At 32.6% G+C, this 18,763-nt stretch overlaps 2 protein-coding genes across 2 annotated transcripts; one reads left to right on the forward strand and one right to left on the reverse strand.

Moving 5' to 3' along the window:
- Positions 1-7,742: 7,742 nt before the first annotated feature.
- Positions 7,743-8,369, reverse strand: BDB00DRAFT_793816 (uncharacterized protein; the record flags this gene model as incomplete). The annotated part of the gene is made up of 5 exons (XM_053121258.1): positions 7,743-7,746; positions 7,797-7,893; positions 7,964-8,048; positions 8,086-8,243; positions 8,303-8,369. 5 exons carry the CDS (start codon positions 8,367-8,369, stop codon positions 7,743-7,745), a joined length of 411 nt encoding a protein of 136 aa, XP_052972158.1.
- Positions 8,370-16,601: 8,232 nt separating this feature from the next.
- BDB00DRAFT_748534 (uncharacterized protein) lies at positions 16,602-18,329 on the forward strand (the record flags this gene model as incomplete). Its single annotated transcript, XM_053118577.1, has 2 exons — positions 16,602-16,686; positions 18,256-18,329. Coding segments are annotated over 2 exons (159 nt in total), but the record flags the coding sequence as incomplete, so codon positions are not given.
- Positions 18,330-18,763: the final 434 nt, after the last annotated feature.

The raw sequence follows: 18,763 nt of genomic DNA on the forward strand, positions 1-18,763 counted from the left end.
ATAAATTCAAGAATTCAGGTTTACGAACATAAGTTATATATGATATTAATGAATTTGCAGTTAATGTATCTGATAGTAGACTATGCAGAAATTATAATGATGGGCAAATGTTTTTAGATATGAAGTTGGACAATAAAGTAAATGAAAATGATTGCATAGCATTTGATAGTGGTTACTACTACTATATTAAAAAATTTGTAGAAACTTGCGATAGAAAAGGAAATAATAAAATAAATCTTAATAATTTTATATTTCCTATTAAAAAAACTTAAAATATAGACTTCAATGATAATGAATTACTATACAATGAAACTTTTAGAAGTTTTAGAAGTAAAATAGAATCATGTTTTGGATTTCTTGGCAATAAATTCAAAAGGTCTAATAATAATGAAAGTACTATAAAAGTTACAGATTTAAAAATATATAATGTACAATTAAAATTATCACTTCTATTATTAAATATTCAAAAGTTTTGTCAGTTATATAATATACCTAATAAACCAAATCATCTGTATGGGTTAATGAAAACTTTAATTATCCTAATCCTAATAGAAATCATAATATAAATAGCATTATATATGAATTTGATATATTAAGAATTATAGATATGACTAATCAACAAGATGCATTTATTTGAAACTACTTTAATGATAATCATAGCAATGAATTACCAGTAAATAATATGGATATAGAAAATGATAATTATACAGATGATGATAGTTTTGAAGTTGAAAGAATTATAAAACATAGAAAATTTAAAAAACAAATGAAATATTATGTTAAATAGAAAGATTATAATGATTCACATAATGAATGGATTTGGCAAGAAGATTTTAATGATACAGCAAATATTGATAATTATATAGATTTATTTGAAAATAAAATGAATAGCTAAGATTTGGTCATTTAATGCAAACAAGATTGTTTTCCTTTTAAATTTATCTCAAATTATAACCATATATTCTATTAATTTTATTAAGTATATTAATGAAGGAGAACATTTATTTATAAATAAATTTAAAAATTTTATTAAACATATAATGAATTGAGAATATTAAAATTTTTCAAAACACTGCAATATATTAAATACTAAAACATACAGCAAAAAATCAACAATTATTTTATAAGTATAGATTGTATTTTTATTTTTTATTTTCATCTTCAACACTTTTTGCTAAGACTTTTTAATTCAGCACATGACATTAATTTATTTTATATTCCTAAATGCATTTATAGCTGTATCAAATTAATTTCAATATTATTATCTTCTGTAATACTTTCTATAATTCTATGAAAGCACTTTTTATGATAAAATTTATATATATTTTTTCATTAGACTTAGTAATTGATGGAGAAAATATCAATGGATATATATTAAACTTTTTACTTCTCAATAAATCAATATAAACTTTTTCTTTATTTTCAATGTTTTTAATAACTGTAATATTGCTTATTGTTAAGTATAATATTATTGTACAGGATTTTTCATCTCCTAGCAGACATTTGAACTTTTATTTAGGCAGAAGAGATTTAATTTTAGGCAGAGTGGACATGAATGAAAATCGAGCTGGATATGATATAAAATTGACCTAGACATGAATAAAGATCGATCTGGACATGAATATAAAACGATCTAGATATGAATATAAAACGATCTGGACATGAATATAAATCGATCTAGACATGAGTAAAATCAATCTAGATAAAATAAAAATCAATCTGTACATGAATGAAAATCATTCTGACAAGAATAATAATCAATCTAAACATGAATAATAGACAACCTGGACATAATAACAGTCAACCTAGACATAGTTTTAGTCAACTAAGACATGATAAAAGTTGAAGTAGATAATATATTAAGTGTAGCAGAGCAGAATATATGAGTACTTAAGATTTTTAATTTAAGTCAAGACATAATAGAAGTTAAGCAGTACAAAGCCAATGTCTAAGATATAGTAGTATGGCTGTTTCACTCATGACAAGAAGCTTGTAGGCTAATGTACAGGAAATGGCAAGGGTGCGTCAGAGACTCACTGTGCGCATAAGCCTATTTTGCTACTGTGGGAACAGGGCCTGAGTGTTTCCCCTTATTTCACTTTACCTGGGTTGAGTTTGAAACAAATTGGAGGCTGGTGGCAGAGGTAGGTGGAAAGTGTGGGGTTTGTTAGCAGCAGCAGGGAGGAAAAAAACAATAACCAAAGATCCTTTTTTTTCTCATTACCATTCGCCATGGCAAATCAACAGCTTCGACGCATACTTGTAAATGGCTCCTACTCTCTTCACGATGAATAAAAAACAAGGAAAACAAAACGGCACAATCCACGGATTTATTGAAAAACGAAATGAAGGTAACTGTTTTCTTGAAAAAAGCATGTGCTCAAGATTTATAAAGGAGTAGACCGCCGTTACTGCTGCTTGAAAAAACGCTGGATAAGTGAATAAGGTAAGGAAAAGATTATTGGTTATGCTTGAGGTATAGCTTTAGTGGAGATATGCCCATTCAGAATTACTGCTTCTTTCTCATTTTCTCTGTATATACTTGATGCACCATCTTACACCAATCCAACGTCAAACTTACGTGTGTAATACAACATCGTCCTCTACCTGTACAAACCATTTGTACTCACAACAAGAACGACGCAACAATCTTCTTCTCCATTACTCATACACAATTATATACAACATGACGCTGATCCGCCATTAACTTGCAAAATATACAGCCTGACGCGATTACTTTTTACCTTTTGCATATACCAACGTTAACATCGCCAGTCTTTATGGAAAATGAGCTATAGATAGCAGGAAGGATAACTGACGGGTTTCTTTCCTTTTGTATTGCTGTGGATTGGATGAAAATAAAGTATGTTGACCAGAAAGACAACGAAGAAGGTTCTACAAGAGTTATACAGGTGCGAAGGATGTTGTTTCGTGGTGAAGGATGGTTATTATTATTATTGATATTGCATGGCAGAGCGTCTGGTGCCATGCACAGTCTCGCATTTGTGAACCTATTTGTAGCCACACAATTCTGAGATGCGATCCTTGAAGATCTGCCATCGAGCAGTAGGAACGCACACGATTTCATTAGGAATGAGTGCAAGAACTCCACGTACAGTCGAGTGAGAGAGAGCGTAGCGAGTCGTCAAGGGTAGTAACTTGTCGGTTGTTCATAGTTGTTTTTATTAACAATAAATGAAGTTGCTGTTGTAATAGCAAAGAAACTTCCTCCTTCATAACAACAAACGCCTTTTCTTCTTTATCCCTGCCATATTATCATCACCGCTCAGAGCTATATCTATAGTTTTTATAGAAGCACTTGTAATAACATGCAATCCCATCTCACACCCGTTTATGCAGACAGCTGAAACATAATGACTACATAATGTATGATCTTTTACTTTTATTTTTTTCATCCCAACCATAACATCTACAGTAACAGTAATAAAACCCTACATACCACCCATCAGCATATATAACTACCTTATCCATCAAGACCGGCAATGTTCGTGTTGGTATATGCAAAAAGAAAAAGGTAATCGTTGTTGCCATCGTGTGTGTGCGAGTACAGTGAATTGCAGAGCAGGATTATAGTTGTGGTGGTGTGTATGCATCATAGGAATATAATTATCATCGCATTGATGTGAATACAAACAGCAAAGAAAGAGATGACCGTCATTACGATGATGATGTGCTTGAGCGTACAAGTATTAAAACAAAAAGACCGGCGTCATAGTCGTCATCGTGTGATATGGGCGTACATGATAGTGAAAAATAAATGCGTCAGGCTGTATATTTTGCAAGTCAATGGCGGATCAGCGTCATGTTGTATACAATTATGTATGAGTAATGGAGAAGAAGATTGTTGCGTCGTTCTTGTTGTGAGTACAAATGGTTTATGCAGGTAGAGGACGATGTTGTATTACGCACGTAAGTTTGACGTTGGATTGGTGCAAGATGGTGCATCACGTATATACAGAGAAAAAGAGAAAGAAGCAGTAATTCTGAATGATAATATCTCCACTAAAGCTATACCTCAAGCATAACCAATAATCTTTTCCTTACCTTATTCACTTATCCAGCGTTTTTTCAAGCAGCAGTAACGGCGGTCTACTCCTTTATAAATCTTGAGCACATGCTTTTTTCAAGAAAACAGTTACCTTCATTTCGTTTTTCAATAAATCCGTGGATTGTGCCGTTTTGTTTTCCTTGTTTTTTATTCATCGTCAAGAGAGTAGGAGCCATTTACAAGTATGCGTTGAAGCTGTTGATTTGCCATGGCAAATGGTAATGAGAAAAAAAAGGATCTTTGGTTATTGTTTTTTCCTCCCTGCTGCTGCTAACAAACCCCACACTTTCCACCTACCTCTGCCACCAGCCTCCAATTTGTTTCAAACTCAACCCAGGTAAAGTGAAATAAGGGGAAACACTCAGGCCCTGTTCCCACAGTAGCAAAATAGGCTTATGCGCACAGTGAGTCTCTGACGCACCCTTGCCATTTCCTGTACATTAGCCTACAAGCTTCTTGTCACGAGTGAAACAGCCATACTACTACATCTTGACATTGGCTTTGTACTGCTAAATTCTATTATGTCTTGACTATAATTGAAAATTTTAAGTACTCATATATTCTGCTGTGCTACACTTAATATATTATCTACTTCAACTTTTATTATGTCTTAGTTGACTAAAACAATGTCCAGGTTGACTGTTATTATGTTCAGGTTGTCTATTATTCATGTTTAGATTGATTATTATTCTTGTCCAGAACGATTTTCATTCATGTACAGATTGATTTTTATTTTGTCTAGATTGATTATACTCATGTCCAGATCGATTTATATTCATGTCCAGGTCTTTATATTCATATCCAGATCGTTTTATATTCATGTCCAGATCGATCTTTATTCATGTCCAGGTCAATTTTATATCATGTCCAGCTCGATTTTCATTCATATTTAGATCGATTTTCATTCATGTCCAGCTCGATTTTCATTAATGTCTAGCTTGATTTTCATTCATGTCTAGATCAATTATTATTCATGTCCAGATTAACTTTTATTCATGTCCACTCAGATTAACATTCATGTCTACTCTGCCTAAAATTAAATCCCTTCTGCCTAAATAAAAGTTCAAACGTCTGCTAGGAGATGAAAAATCCTGTATGAACAAGTTTATCTACTAAAATCTTTTTAATATCATCAATACCTTTAATATGTTTTAATTCTGTACGATGCTTGTAATTATAATTAACAATTGGCCAGTTATATTCCAAAAATTCCCACTTATTAACAATAATTTTGTTAACTTCATTATTAATCTTTTCATCTATTTGTTGGTTATCCATTGTAATATATTTTTATATTTAATTAAAATTCAATTTTTTTTATATTCAATTTTAAAAACATAATAATTTTGTAAACATGAGGAATTTTTATGAACCTTAAATATTTTGTTGACCTTAGTTTAGATGAAAAACTTCAACTAGTAAACATCCTCCCTATGGAAATATGACCCCTTACTAACAGATTTTGTAGTCCTATTACAACAGCTCTTTGTGCAGTGCCATTTAGGACGTTTTTGATTTGGAGGCCAGGTAATATGCATCTCAGAGCCATTATCACAGTACATTGTTTCATTGAAGGCACCATTTTCGATTAGAAAACTATTTCAAGTAAATTTTTATAATAAGTAAAACTATTTATCATATATTACTTATAAATAAAAATAAAGTGAAACCCTTATGAGATAGCATCACTAGGCTTTGCAATCAACTCGGCAAATCTCCTTATAGAAGGGAATTGGTTATTAGGGTGGGTAAAAGACATGCTAAATTAAAAATGGATAACATTGAGGAAGATGAGATACTGGTTGGAAAAATTATACTTAGCCCTTTTTATATTCTTAGAGTGTTCTTTTTATTTCCACAGCAATATTATTTAGTAATCAGTATTATGTCATTCTTCTCACACAGATTTATATTTGTCATCTACATTCCCGTATATGTCATTCTTTTTCCCATATAACAACGTTTCTTTTCCCATGTAACAAGGTTCTTTTATAAAATGCAATTATCATACTTACTACTGATAACCCTTGAGCTTTATATCTTTCTCTAATTGAAATTTCGATCAAATATACCCTTATCCCTTAGATATCATAGTAGCGACTACTTATCTTCTAGTATTTCTCTGAGCTCAACACATCTCGCTATAATATAGCTTTTAGTAGTATGTTTCTGTAGCTATTATACCTAGTTATATAAATTTTCAAAATTTTAAAAAAGGGAACGTTTACAAAAACTGACCTCTTAGCTTCAAATGGCTGGTTCTCTTGCAATTTCTGTGCTGTGGCTTAGCAAATTGGAGATATCAAATTTCAGATATTGAACTATATATATCTAGAATTTGAGGTCCGATGCGTGACTCTATCTATAATTAGAGGGGGTACCTATATTGCTCATTAGCCGATAAAATGATCAGATTACAAAATGACCTGCTTAATATGGCTATATCAAATGAAGAAATGATTGTTGATAATAAATCTGATAATAGTTCAAATCAGAGTAATAGTGATAATGATGATGTTCCATAATTTAATGAGCGTAGTAAAAAAAAAAGCGAAATAAAGGGAAACAACGAGCAATAGCATCATATGAAATAGAAGAGATTATTAGGTATAAAACTGAAAATGGTACATATTTGTTTGAAGTAAAATGGGTTGGATATAGTGCTGATGATAACAATTGGTTATCAATTGATAAATTTAATTAAAGGATTTCTTGAAGGAATATATCAATAAGCATAATCTTGGTATATTATAAAATTGCATACTCTGGGTAATATATCATTGATATCATATTATTTATAAATATTGATTGTATTTAAGGAATGATTGAATTGAAACATAAATAAAATGGGTTTCCTATAATAATTTTACTAGGTTAAGTTTTTTTCTTTTTCTTTTTCTTGTTTTCTTTTTTTTCAATTTTCTCATCTTCAATGTTATTAGATTTGTAAACAACAAGTTTTTTATTTTTAGGAATATGAAGCTTACTATGTTGACAGCAAAGGTAATCCTTTTTACTATCAAATAAATTTGTTCTGATTTTTCTACCACAAAACTGACCATCACGTTTTCCTTTTTTAAATTTATAGGTACAAAAATCATTATTTATACTCAAGTATAGAAAGTAGTTAGTTGAAAACAATGACTTTATTTTATTTGTAATTTCATTTTTAATTTTCTACAATATTTTTATTAATGTAAGAATCCAATTCATTTTCCATTAATACATCTAATTCTTTGTTAAGATTATTACATAATTGGATATGGTTGATTGGGAGGAATTCATTTAATGCAACCATTTTGATTGAATCTTTGAAACAATTTCTTTTTTCAAATACAAAAATTCAATTTTTGTCAAAAAGTAATTGAGTTTGAATTTATTTCTTGGCATAAATTAAATATAGGATCATATATAATATTTCTAATTTTTAACTTGTAAATTTTAATATGCTTCTTTACAAAATAATGCTCACCATTATAAATTTTATCACTTTTATGTACTAAATACTTTTTTTGATGAACATATTCAGTAATACTTATAATATTTTCTTCAACTGGTATATAACAGAATGTAGATAAATCTTCAATACCTGGCATTCCTTTCTTACCAATTATTTTTATATATACACAAAATTCAGTTTTTTGTACAATTTGGATTCTTACAGCCAATAGTATTATCTAATATCTAATTAGAGTTGGATGTCCCCCATACACAAAAAAAGACTTACTGTTTTGTCAGTTGCGTTTGAACGTGATGATTTGTAGGACGATTTTTTGGTACTACTTCTAGATAGAGAGGGATACAGTGGCGATTGCAGCTGTCCTCTACAAGAGTGCTGTATAATAAAATATTAAATAAAAATCAGCTGCCAAAAATTCTCTGTCGGTATTATACCTTTAAAAGCTCTTGCATAATTGCTATCTAGTCCGGTTGCTGCTTGTTCCAATTCTATGGTTACTTGGTCAATAAGCGGCTCGACCTGCAAAGTTTTAGAAAAGATGACAACGTTGACTTACTTTTACCCCGAGTTCTTTCACAGCTTCGACGAAGTAGTGGTTCCACGTGCCTTTGATATCATTGAAATTACTGTGCTGTAAAATAATTTCGGGAGTGAACTGATGGAATCTATTAAGAGAGACAACATCTGTTTCTGTGGTGAGGTATGTTTTGAAAGCTGTAGAATTGCGTTTATATTAGATATGTGTGAAGAAATAATAAAACACCTGAGAATACCTTCACGAAAGTTGCTGATAGCTAAATCTGCTGTTGTAGACGCGTTAGAAGGGTTGGAGGACGACATGTTAGGAATTAATGATGGAGGAGCAGTCAAAGAAGCGTTGCCATGGGAATGGTTGGCAAGGCAATCTGTTGAGTTGCTCTATTCATCAAGAAAAATTATGTCAGAGGAATTTTTAGTCAGTCACAAGCACAGAGAAATTCCAAGTTCCATATTGCAAGTCCAACAACTGTATCCAGAAAAAAATATGCTAAGTCTAACCAAGAGTATCAGAAAACAAAATATATGATGTAATAAGTATCTTTGCTAAAAATTTATAATGATGTTTATTGTTGACGAGAGGGACGTGCATTTGGATTGATAATTTTTTCTATGTCTGTGTATAGCCTTTTTTGTAGAACAATCATATTCTCTAGTTGTGTTGTAGATATGTTTGTTTTGTTTTTTGCAGATAGATTATCAAGTTGATTTTTCTAGCATTCATATTCGGCGAGCAGATCATTTCTATGCTGCTGCTGCTGCTGTAAAGATGGTGGTGGTAGTTGCACAGATGCTGTTAATGTTGTTGACGACGAAAATAATAAAGATGATGCTGGTAATGATGATGACGATGATGCTGTTGCTGTTGAATGGCGAGGAAAACTTTGGTTTATGATTACTGGAATGGTGGTGTTATATGCGATAAGATATATATGCTTGCATGGCTGGTTACGCTTTTTAAAATCTTCACAACTATAAGAACCAATAACGCCATTGCTATCTGTTTCTTCAAACTTTAAAGTATACATTGCAGAACTAGTAAAAGATTGACAGGTAACCTATTGCCACAGTACAATTAGCAATTGTAAAAGTAAACGCACACATACAAAAACGATACATACAAGATCATCATGAAAAGTTATCATCCAGTCAGCTTTACCTGGTAATTTTTTGCAAGCTTCTTTTTTCTTTGTTGAGCTTCTCTAGTCGCTGTTATTTCTTCAACACCAGCTAAAACACGCAGGACTTGAGCACGATAGTCATTTTCGACCAACTGCGTCAACACATAGATTACACGATCAGCAAAATGATTGCGACTGTATGGAAGATATTTGCATTTAAGTTTGGAATGCCAGCTTTTGATCAGATTATTTGTATGGAAGGACGCATTCTAAATATACAACCGTAAATAACATTGAAGCACAAAATAAAGCTAAAACGAGCCTTAAACGTACCTCTCTCCAAGCCTTGCACTAAAGATGATGCTTAGGATACCAATAGTCCAGCACATAGCCATAAAATTCAAAATGCTCGTATGTATCTCGGCATTTTTTACCAAATTCATCCCAAGCCTGCACAAATTCAACAACAGTTTTGCAATTCATCAAAGCACCAAGGGCAGAACGAGCTTCATCTCTTCTTTTCTTCGTATTTGCTATTGACAGAGTAGTTTTGATTTATAACTCAACATAGAAAAAAAGAAGGTTATATTGAATATACGATAATGTGGCTAATAAAAGGTACCTTGGACGTGATGTGTTTTTCCCATGCTCTTTTGATGTGCCAATGACACAGAAGAACTTGAACTTGATGACCATAAACTGCTCTGATGCTGTTAATTTCAACTGGACTGCAATCGATCATGCTCCTTGTTGGTGTGTATTCGATTCTGTCTCGGAGCCATCAAAACCATACTTGCAAATTTTCACTATCTTCTTTATCTGCGATCATAAACGCAAGAGGGTAACCTTGTCCAGCAACTGTATGCATGGCAACGATAGAAAATAGATACGCATCAGCCCGACCATTGATGATAGATTTGCAAGTCTTGTGTGTGGCATCAATACAGATCTCATTTGATTTCTTGAGCAGCTATAAAGCACATACGCATCTTAATATACGAACATTGCATTATATTTAAGTATATATCTTTTCTTACCAAAGCTTGTCGTGGTGGTATCCATGCAACAACAAAAGTAGAATCCGTGATATATTCCAACGTTTGATAACCTTGATCTTTTAAAAAGAGAAGCTACTTGACTATACTTTCTTTATCGATTAAATCTTTTCTTGCTAATCTTGACTGTTGGTTGGCGATGATATTCATGACATGATGCTGCTTCACACATAAGGCTTCTGGGAACGGTCCTTCGCCTTCCTCGAGCTGATACCACATGTTAGCATCTTTACAGGTTTATATCAAAGTTTCGCTTCACATGTATACATGATACTTTGGAAGTTGTTTATCAGTCGAACACAGATGTTCCTAAATTTGATCCCACTCCAACCTGTTATTAACAAGTTCTTCGATCCATTTACGTGTTTCAGTGGGGAGTTGTGAGCGAGTAGCATTGGTTATCTCAGTAGGGTCATAGTGTTGATGTTGCCAGTGATATACAAGTTTGATTTTGCTTGAGAATAAGTATTGAATACGGTATCGAGCACGACAATTTACTTTAATAGATGGTTTTACAAGTCGACGTTTTTTTATGGGAGCAGGTTCAGTTGAGTCTATAGGCAGAGCAGGGACAGCTAGAGCCGATGTTTCTCTTGAGTGATCACAAAAAAAAGTGACACTACGTTCAACTGTCCGAGGACAGCTGGCATTATTTCGGCGTGCATCTGAAGCCTTGGGTACGGAGATGTGCTTGTTGTTGGTGATGAAGTTGGCATACTGCTTGGGGTTTTCTTTAACCCACTCGTCAAGTTGTTGCTGGTTGTCAAAAGTCTCTGTAACTACTTCGGTCAGGTAGGTGGGAAAGACACGGACAAGGTATCCAAAGCTATCAGATGCAGAGGCCATTGTTGTAGGTGAGCAATTGACAAAACAACAAAGGTACAGTTGCGACGCATCGCTGTGGGAACTTGAAAAAATTTTACTCTGTGATTGAAAACTTCTCTGACGTAATTTTTCTTGATGAAGAACGAAACCGCAAATACACCTGGGGCACGTGGCTCTTAGTGACGTATTCAAAAATCGCAAGGCGCCATTGATTGCGAATCATCAAATACTCTCATCAGATACTCTTATTCCTTCGCAATTCTTTTCAATCTTTCTATTAAAGAGGACCACTGTGTGTATTGTCCGAGTGGTGGATGTGGAATAACTATGTAGTTGAGGCTCATAGCCCCTCAGCATCCATTAGCGATTTCTATTTGAATTTTTGCTCGCCTATTGAATTACCTGCCTTACAAGAGTCCCTTCCGACCAGGTAAGTTGTAATTAGCATAAAAGTGCTCAGAGTCAACGGTAGTATTCATGTATACTTGATCCATTACCAAATATAATCAATCTTCATGTAGCATTTTGGATGGTCAACAAGCTTAGGAGGTTTTGTTTTCTTTCCTTTTTTCTGATTCAAACCCTTTTAAAAGTAACATTCGTACGTGCAAACTAGTTTGTCATCCATATGGCAATCCCGAAGCTTCATTACTGCTAATTTGAATATGGGAACGTGAAACTCACAAATACGGTCTGATACTGAACGAGGAAAATTGGAACTTAACGATAACAGCATGCAGAAGCTTGTAAAGACGCAAAGGGCACCTCACTGCAGCCGTGGTCGTATGGATTTGAGGTAATGTTTAGGTCTTTGTTTATGTTGTCACGCGTCTTCATTTATACATCTTTCTCAGTGAATACTCATTGTATAGTTCCCATCGCGATTTCGGTCACTAGTTCTACTGTTACATCTCTAATAAACTGATGTCTTAAAAAGATGGAATAAAAGGCTCGCTATATTCTTATTCGTCTATGTGATGACGACATAATGGATGCAATGAGTGCACTTTATGGGTATATTGTCCTGATTATAGCGATCAATCGTCTGTGCCAATGCATCTGCGTTAGAGACAAACCTCATGTATGCAATGAGCTATGTAGTTGTGTTTAGTCTCAAGGAAAAAGAAACATGCTCTGTCGTACAACTATGTGATATGCTAATTTCAATGTATGCATTTTGTAGAAAACAAACAAAGCACTCAGAAACAACCTGACAAAAGCACAGTGGGACTCATTTGAGCAAAAACACAAGGTCCTGGTTCCTGAGCGCAAATAATTCATTGGTGATGTTTACGTTGAAGATGTGATATACAATTTTGCCGAGACTCAGCTTTACGAACAGTAAGTAGTCTATAATCTGTGGGTTTATCTGTAACCCTACTGGTTAACCACATCTTTAACGCTGCGCACTCTTTATTTTGAACCTTAGGAGATCCTTGTTGGAAAACCGGATTCACCACATCTCAACTTCAAAAAATTGAGCAACAAAATGCTCTTCCACTTCCAGCTCTAACTAAAGACGATATGCAACAAAAGAAAATTGATCAATTCAGTTAATAAGTAAACCGTGGTCGATGAAAGCACGTGCAGAATCTGCAAGCACCGATGATACAGTATTTGGATAGACGCGTCAATAATCAATTCATCGTATACTTTCATTTGAGATATCAAGATGGATTGGGTATTGTGCTGACATTTTCTGTTGCGAGACGATCTTGTACTCTACTACTGGGTAAGGGTATAGATATATAAATCGAACGCAAAAGGGTGCCTGTAGTTGTGTAAATGTAATAACACTTTTTCAAAAAGGCATGATCGAGGAGGCGCCTCTCAATGTCGTATGATGTTTGACATGGTCATCAATACAACCGGTTGCACACGACACAGTGGGATCCTTGGCTACCTGATAGCCTTTTTTGGCAAAAAACCAGCATTTCGACAGTTGTGTTGGCTATCGGGTTATCAACGGAATTAGCCTTCCTATTTGCAACAATGGCGGCAATAGGCGAAGAAATTGGAAAGCCTCATAGCCAAAGGATTCTTTCACTGTCAAGTAATGAAGAAGAAGAGACGAACACCGCCACAGTAGCACAGACAATAGCTGATGAAGCAAGTAGTAATGCACAAGGGCTCAATAACAACGACAGCAGCCGTCAGCCATCATTGACAATACAACGTCGAACTTCACATGTCTCTACTCGAAGTCAAAAATTACCAAGGAGATCCACAGCATCAGCAAATGCAACCCTCAACTGCGATTCAAGCATGGACAGACAGGCTTTATGGTCGTTGTGATTTTAAACGTAAACGGAAAGCCCCATAAGCAAGACAATGCATAGTGCGCCGCCACCTTCATCTGGAACTGCTAGGGAGCAACGTCAGTTTCGTGATGGAAATGATGGTCTAAAAGCAGTAGATAATGTGGTAGTACTTTAATAATGTGCTCTTTTCAATGTATATGCGGATATACTCCATCATTGTCAATGTAAACAAGAAATATAAAGTTTGGATGTGTAATAGATCTCAAAGAACTCCACAATGGTATGCATTTTACTCCATTTATTACCACTATTGTCGGGTAAAGGAAACGACCTCATTCATTGTTGGTTGCTGTTCCTATTGTACAGTAAAAAAGATGCTATTACTTATACTGGCAAATAAATGAATTACTCAATATATATGGCGGCCCTCATACATATCCTGCATCAAGATAATAATATATAACGTTGAAGGAGGCCAGGCACGAGAAGTTGGGTGCGTAATGATCCCTTTGTAAATAACCCATCTAACTAGCCATTGCCTCACGTATCTCATCGATGATGATTGCTTAAAAAAGTGATGAAAATGGGGAGAGAAATATATAGTGCTAGGTTTTAATTGTTATTGGATGAGTCCTGCTCATCATCCTCGCGGTTTCTTTTCTACGGTACAACTGTGGGTGTTTCGATGTAATTCAGTGCTGAAGGGATGATCAGCTTATGCTGCCTTTTTGCCAAAATGGACACAAATCCTTCCTCCTCATCATCGGTACTAGCCAGTGAATTTTCCACTGCTTTGATTGTTGCTTTGATTATGTGCTAGATAATTTATGGTTAGTACAGAAAACTAATCCTTCAAATACTACTTTCATTTTTATCGCTTCACTAACCTTCAGATGATAAACTTGTTTTAAAAATTTGATATATATGTTATAAAAATTTCTGAGCTCGCAAGGTATTCAGATTTCTTCGAAGTGTTTTATGCGGCAGGTGTAACCAGCTGGAACATCCATGATTGAAGTGTAACGCATAGGTCTATGGAATTAGTCAATAAACTATTCTTTGTCATTTCTTGTTCAATGCAGTATAAAAGTAACTTACAAGTATAGGAAAATCCTACTATACACAGGGAGCGGATTCCCACCTCGTCATTTCCCATCGGGGATTAATGCTTAGTAGTTGTTTAGAAAAGGTTTAATTAATTAAAGGTATATCATTGTTTAAAGATGTATATGAAAAAATTAAAAATTATATTATAATTTTTTTATTTTGAAATGTTTAAGATAATTTTTTAAACTTTTTTTAATTTGTATAATATGTTTATGTTTCGTATAAACATGTTTAAACTGTTTAAACTATAATATTCTTTTATGTTTGATTTAAACCTTATGGTGGCGCAACTATAGTGAGCAAATCCCTTCTCTTAGCCGAGGAATACTTGGACGAAGGCTAGCTTGACAGTGAAATCCTTAACTAAAATTAATTTATTATTTACAGTAATATTAATTGTTATAGATTGATACTTATCTCCACAGCAAGGCTCAGCATCATATCTTTCATATTTTTGGGCAGCTTGACGAGCTTTTCCACAAGTTCTTTTGCTCCTACTCCAGCTTCATTCAAATAACCATGTTCAGCCGAAGTAAATTCCAGTATGTTTCTTACGATTATAAGGTCAGGCTTAATGCTGTGAACCTTCTGTTTAATCGAGTCATCAGCCGCATGTCTCTCTTCATTGTGGCGTGCTGATGATGCAGCAGATTGTTGGTCGCTTCTGAATGACAAAAATACTGTAAGTTTGAATTCTTATATCAGTACTCTTTTTACTGTTACTTCGATCAGTACCATTGGACTTCCACTCCTAAATCATCGAAGCAATCGTCGATAGCTCGCCCCAGCCATAGCATATCCCGTTCTTTGCCCCTTGATGCCAGTCGGGCCATCACACCCCAATGATACGCTGATACTGTGTCAAGAATGCATCGTTTTGCCCAGTTAGCATCAAACTGACTGACTACGTCAAAGTGAGCATGGTTGGCAACGTGGTGGATCTCATTGATGTTAGTCTATTATATGAGTTTTTTAAAGTTATAATCTATCGCTCCATTTCTCACAAAGTTTATATACAGATATACCAACTCCTTGAACTAGGAAAAAAAATCGTTAAGATGCTCAGGTAGAGCTGGAACTGGAAGAGCATTTTGTTGCTCAATTGCTTGAAGTTGAGATGTGGTGAAAACAGTTTTCCAACAGGGATCTCCCAGGTCCAAAATGAAAGAGTGAGCAGTGCTAAAAATGTGGTTAACCAATAGTTACAGATAAACCCATATATAATAGATTACTTACTGTTCACAAAGCTGAGTCTTGGCAAATTTGTAGATCACATCTTCGACGTAAACACCATCAATGAGCTACTTGCGCTCAGGAACCATGGCCTGGTACTTTTGCTCAAATGAGTCCTACTGTGCTTTTGTCAGTACGGTCTAGACACCGAAGTTAGAAATGAAATTAGCATACACATTAATTAAGCACAGCGGGATGTGCAGTACTAAATTGGCTATAAATTTACAATAGTTTTTGATAAATCTAATAAATTGCTTGCTACTATATTAAATTATATCATCGATTTCGATATTTTATCAATTTTATGACATCATGTGACCAAATCATGCATTCAATGATTATAAAAATTGAAAATCCATAATATAAATAAAGAACGACCCAATGGATACAACAAACTATACACTACTGATTACGAAAAAAGTAAACTCAATTATTGCAAATTATTGGCAATTCCTAGAATGGAATTGGCCTACTGTACATAATAAATATAAACATAGAACTGATTTGAGACATATTAAATTCATAGATAAGATTAAGGATGAATTGTTATCTAAATTAGGTTATGTTGCTGTATTTTATTCTCTAGTAGTTTTATGTACAAACAAGGGATATCCTGGACCTTACTTTGAAAGAAAACAGATTGTTTTTATTATATCATTTAGTCTCTGGAGTATGTGGTGAAAAATTTGAAAAATACTTACCACATAGCACATTTCATATATTTTATAAAAAGTTTTGGATGGATGAGGACAACCACAAACGAATCAACAAAATAGTAAATGATTCAATGAATAACATGTTTTCATCTATCAAATTACGTATTCTATCTGCTAGAAAGCATAATCCCGACTTATTTAAATATGTAACACTTATATTGGATGGCCATGATTCAAGAATTAACTATGTAGATACTGAAACTGACCACTTCAAAGAATGTATTCCTATAAACTTAAGAAGAATGGAATACGTACCCAATTTGTTAGTGATATGAATGATATGATTATATATACTTCTAAAAGTGACTTTTGTTCTGATAGCTCAGATAGTAGCATGTTTTTAAGCATGATATTATTTAAATATATGCATGAGAATGACATAATGGTAGTTGATAGTGGATATACTTTATTTATCACGCAATTTACAGAGCTTGCTGATGAAAAAGGATATAACTTTAGCCATGATAATTTTGTATACCCTATACGTAAAAATGTAAATGGGCCCTTAACGATTACTGATGATCATTTTAATAAGACATTTGGAAGTTTTAGGACAAAAGTTGAAAATTAATTCTCAGAAATTGGGAATAAGTTCTACCGATTCAATAATAACAAATCAGTTGTTAAAATGGATAACATAAAATACTATAATTTGCAATTTCGTGTAGCTTGTTTATTAAAAAATATTACAAAATTTGTAGAAATATTCAATATTCCTATTTTACCATACTATAAAAAGCATAAACTAATTGATATAGTGGTTAGCAATAGAAAACAATCTTGTTTGCATTAAATGACCAAATTTTAGCTATTCATTTTATTTTCAAGTAAATCCATATAATTATCAATAATTGCTGTATCATTAAAATCTTCTTGCCGAATCTATTCATTATGTGAATCATTATAATCTTTCCATTTAATCTAATATTTCATTCGTTTTTTAAATTTCCTATGTTTTATAATTCTTTCAACTTCAAAACTATCATCATCTATATAATTATCATTTTCTATATCCATATTATTTATTGGTAATTCATTGCTATGATTATCATTAAAGTAGTTTCGAATAAATGCATCTTAATGATTAGTCATATCTGTAATTCTTAATATACTGTATCAAACTCATATATAATGCTATTTATATTATTATTTCAACCAATTAAAAAAACTGAATTTGTATATATAATTAAAATAGACAATATTATAAACAATGAACTTTCAAAAATAAATTATAAATACTGGCAATTTTTGGATAAAGATTATCCTATAAAGATCTCTGAATATAAGCATAGAGAAGAAATAAAAAATATATAACAAATATACAGAAAATTAAGCAAGAATTAGTAGATAAATTAGGATACATTCCCATTTTCTTTTTTCTAATAGTTATTTTTAATAAATATGATTATAAAGGTCCATATGTATTTTTAGAAAAAGGTTTATGTTTATTATATCATTTAATAATAGGTAAATCTATAAGAGATATGAATGACTTTACTCCTTATACATCATTTTATGCAATTTATAAAGAATTTTGGAAAATAATAAGAATGATATATATAGAATTATAACTGAATTACTAGAAAATATGTTTTCATCCTCTACTTTGAGAATAATAAATGCAAAAAAGCTTAATCCTATAGGCTTTAAAAATATGACTTTATTTATAGATGGTTATGATAGTCGTATAGATTATAACAGCAAAATTATAAAGAAAAGAAATTTTTATTCATATAAATTCAAGAATTCAGGTTTACGAACACAAGTTATATATGATATTAATGAATTTGCAGTTAATGTATCTGATAGTAGACTATACAGAAATTATAATGATGGGCAAATGTTTTTAGATATGAAGTTGGACAATAAAGTAAATGAAAATGATTGCATAGCATTTGATAGTGGTTACTACTACTATATTAAAAAATTTGTAGAAACTTGCGATAGAAAAGGAAATAATAAAATAAATCTTAATAATTTTATATTTCCTATTAAAAAAACTTAAAATATAGACTTCAATGATAATGAATTACTATACAATGAAACTTTTAGAAGTTTTAGAAGTAAAATAGAATCATGTTTTGGATTTCTTGGCAATAAATTCAAAAGGTCTAATAATAATGAAAGTACTATAAAAGTTACAGATTTAAAAATATATAATGTACAATTAAATTATCACTTCTGTTATTAAATATTCAAAAGTTTTGTCAGTTATATAATATACCTAATAAACCAAATCATCTGTATGGGTTAATGAAAACTTTGATTATCCTAATCCTAATAGAAATCATAATATAAATAGCATTATATATGAATTTGATATATTAAGAATTATAGATATGACTAATCAACAAGATGCATTTATTTGAAACTACTTTA

This window comes from Zychaea mexicana (assembly GCF_025766255.1).
Source record: "Zychaea mexicana strain RSA 1403 chromosome Unknown BDB00scaffold_262, whole genome shotgun sequence".
In the NCBI taxonomy this organism is placed as follows: Eukaryota; Fungi; Mucoromycota; class Mucoromycetes; order Mucorales; family Lichtheimiaceae; genus Zychaea; species Zychaea mexicana.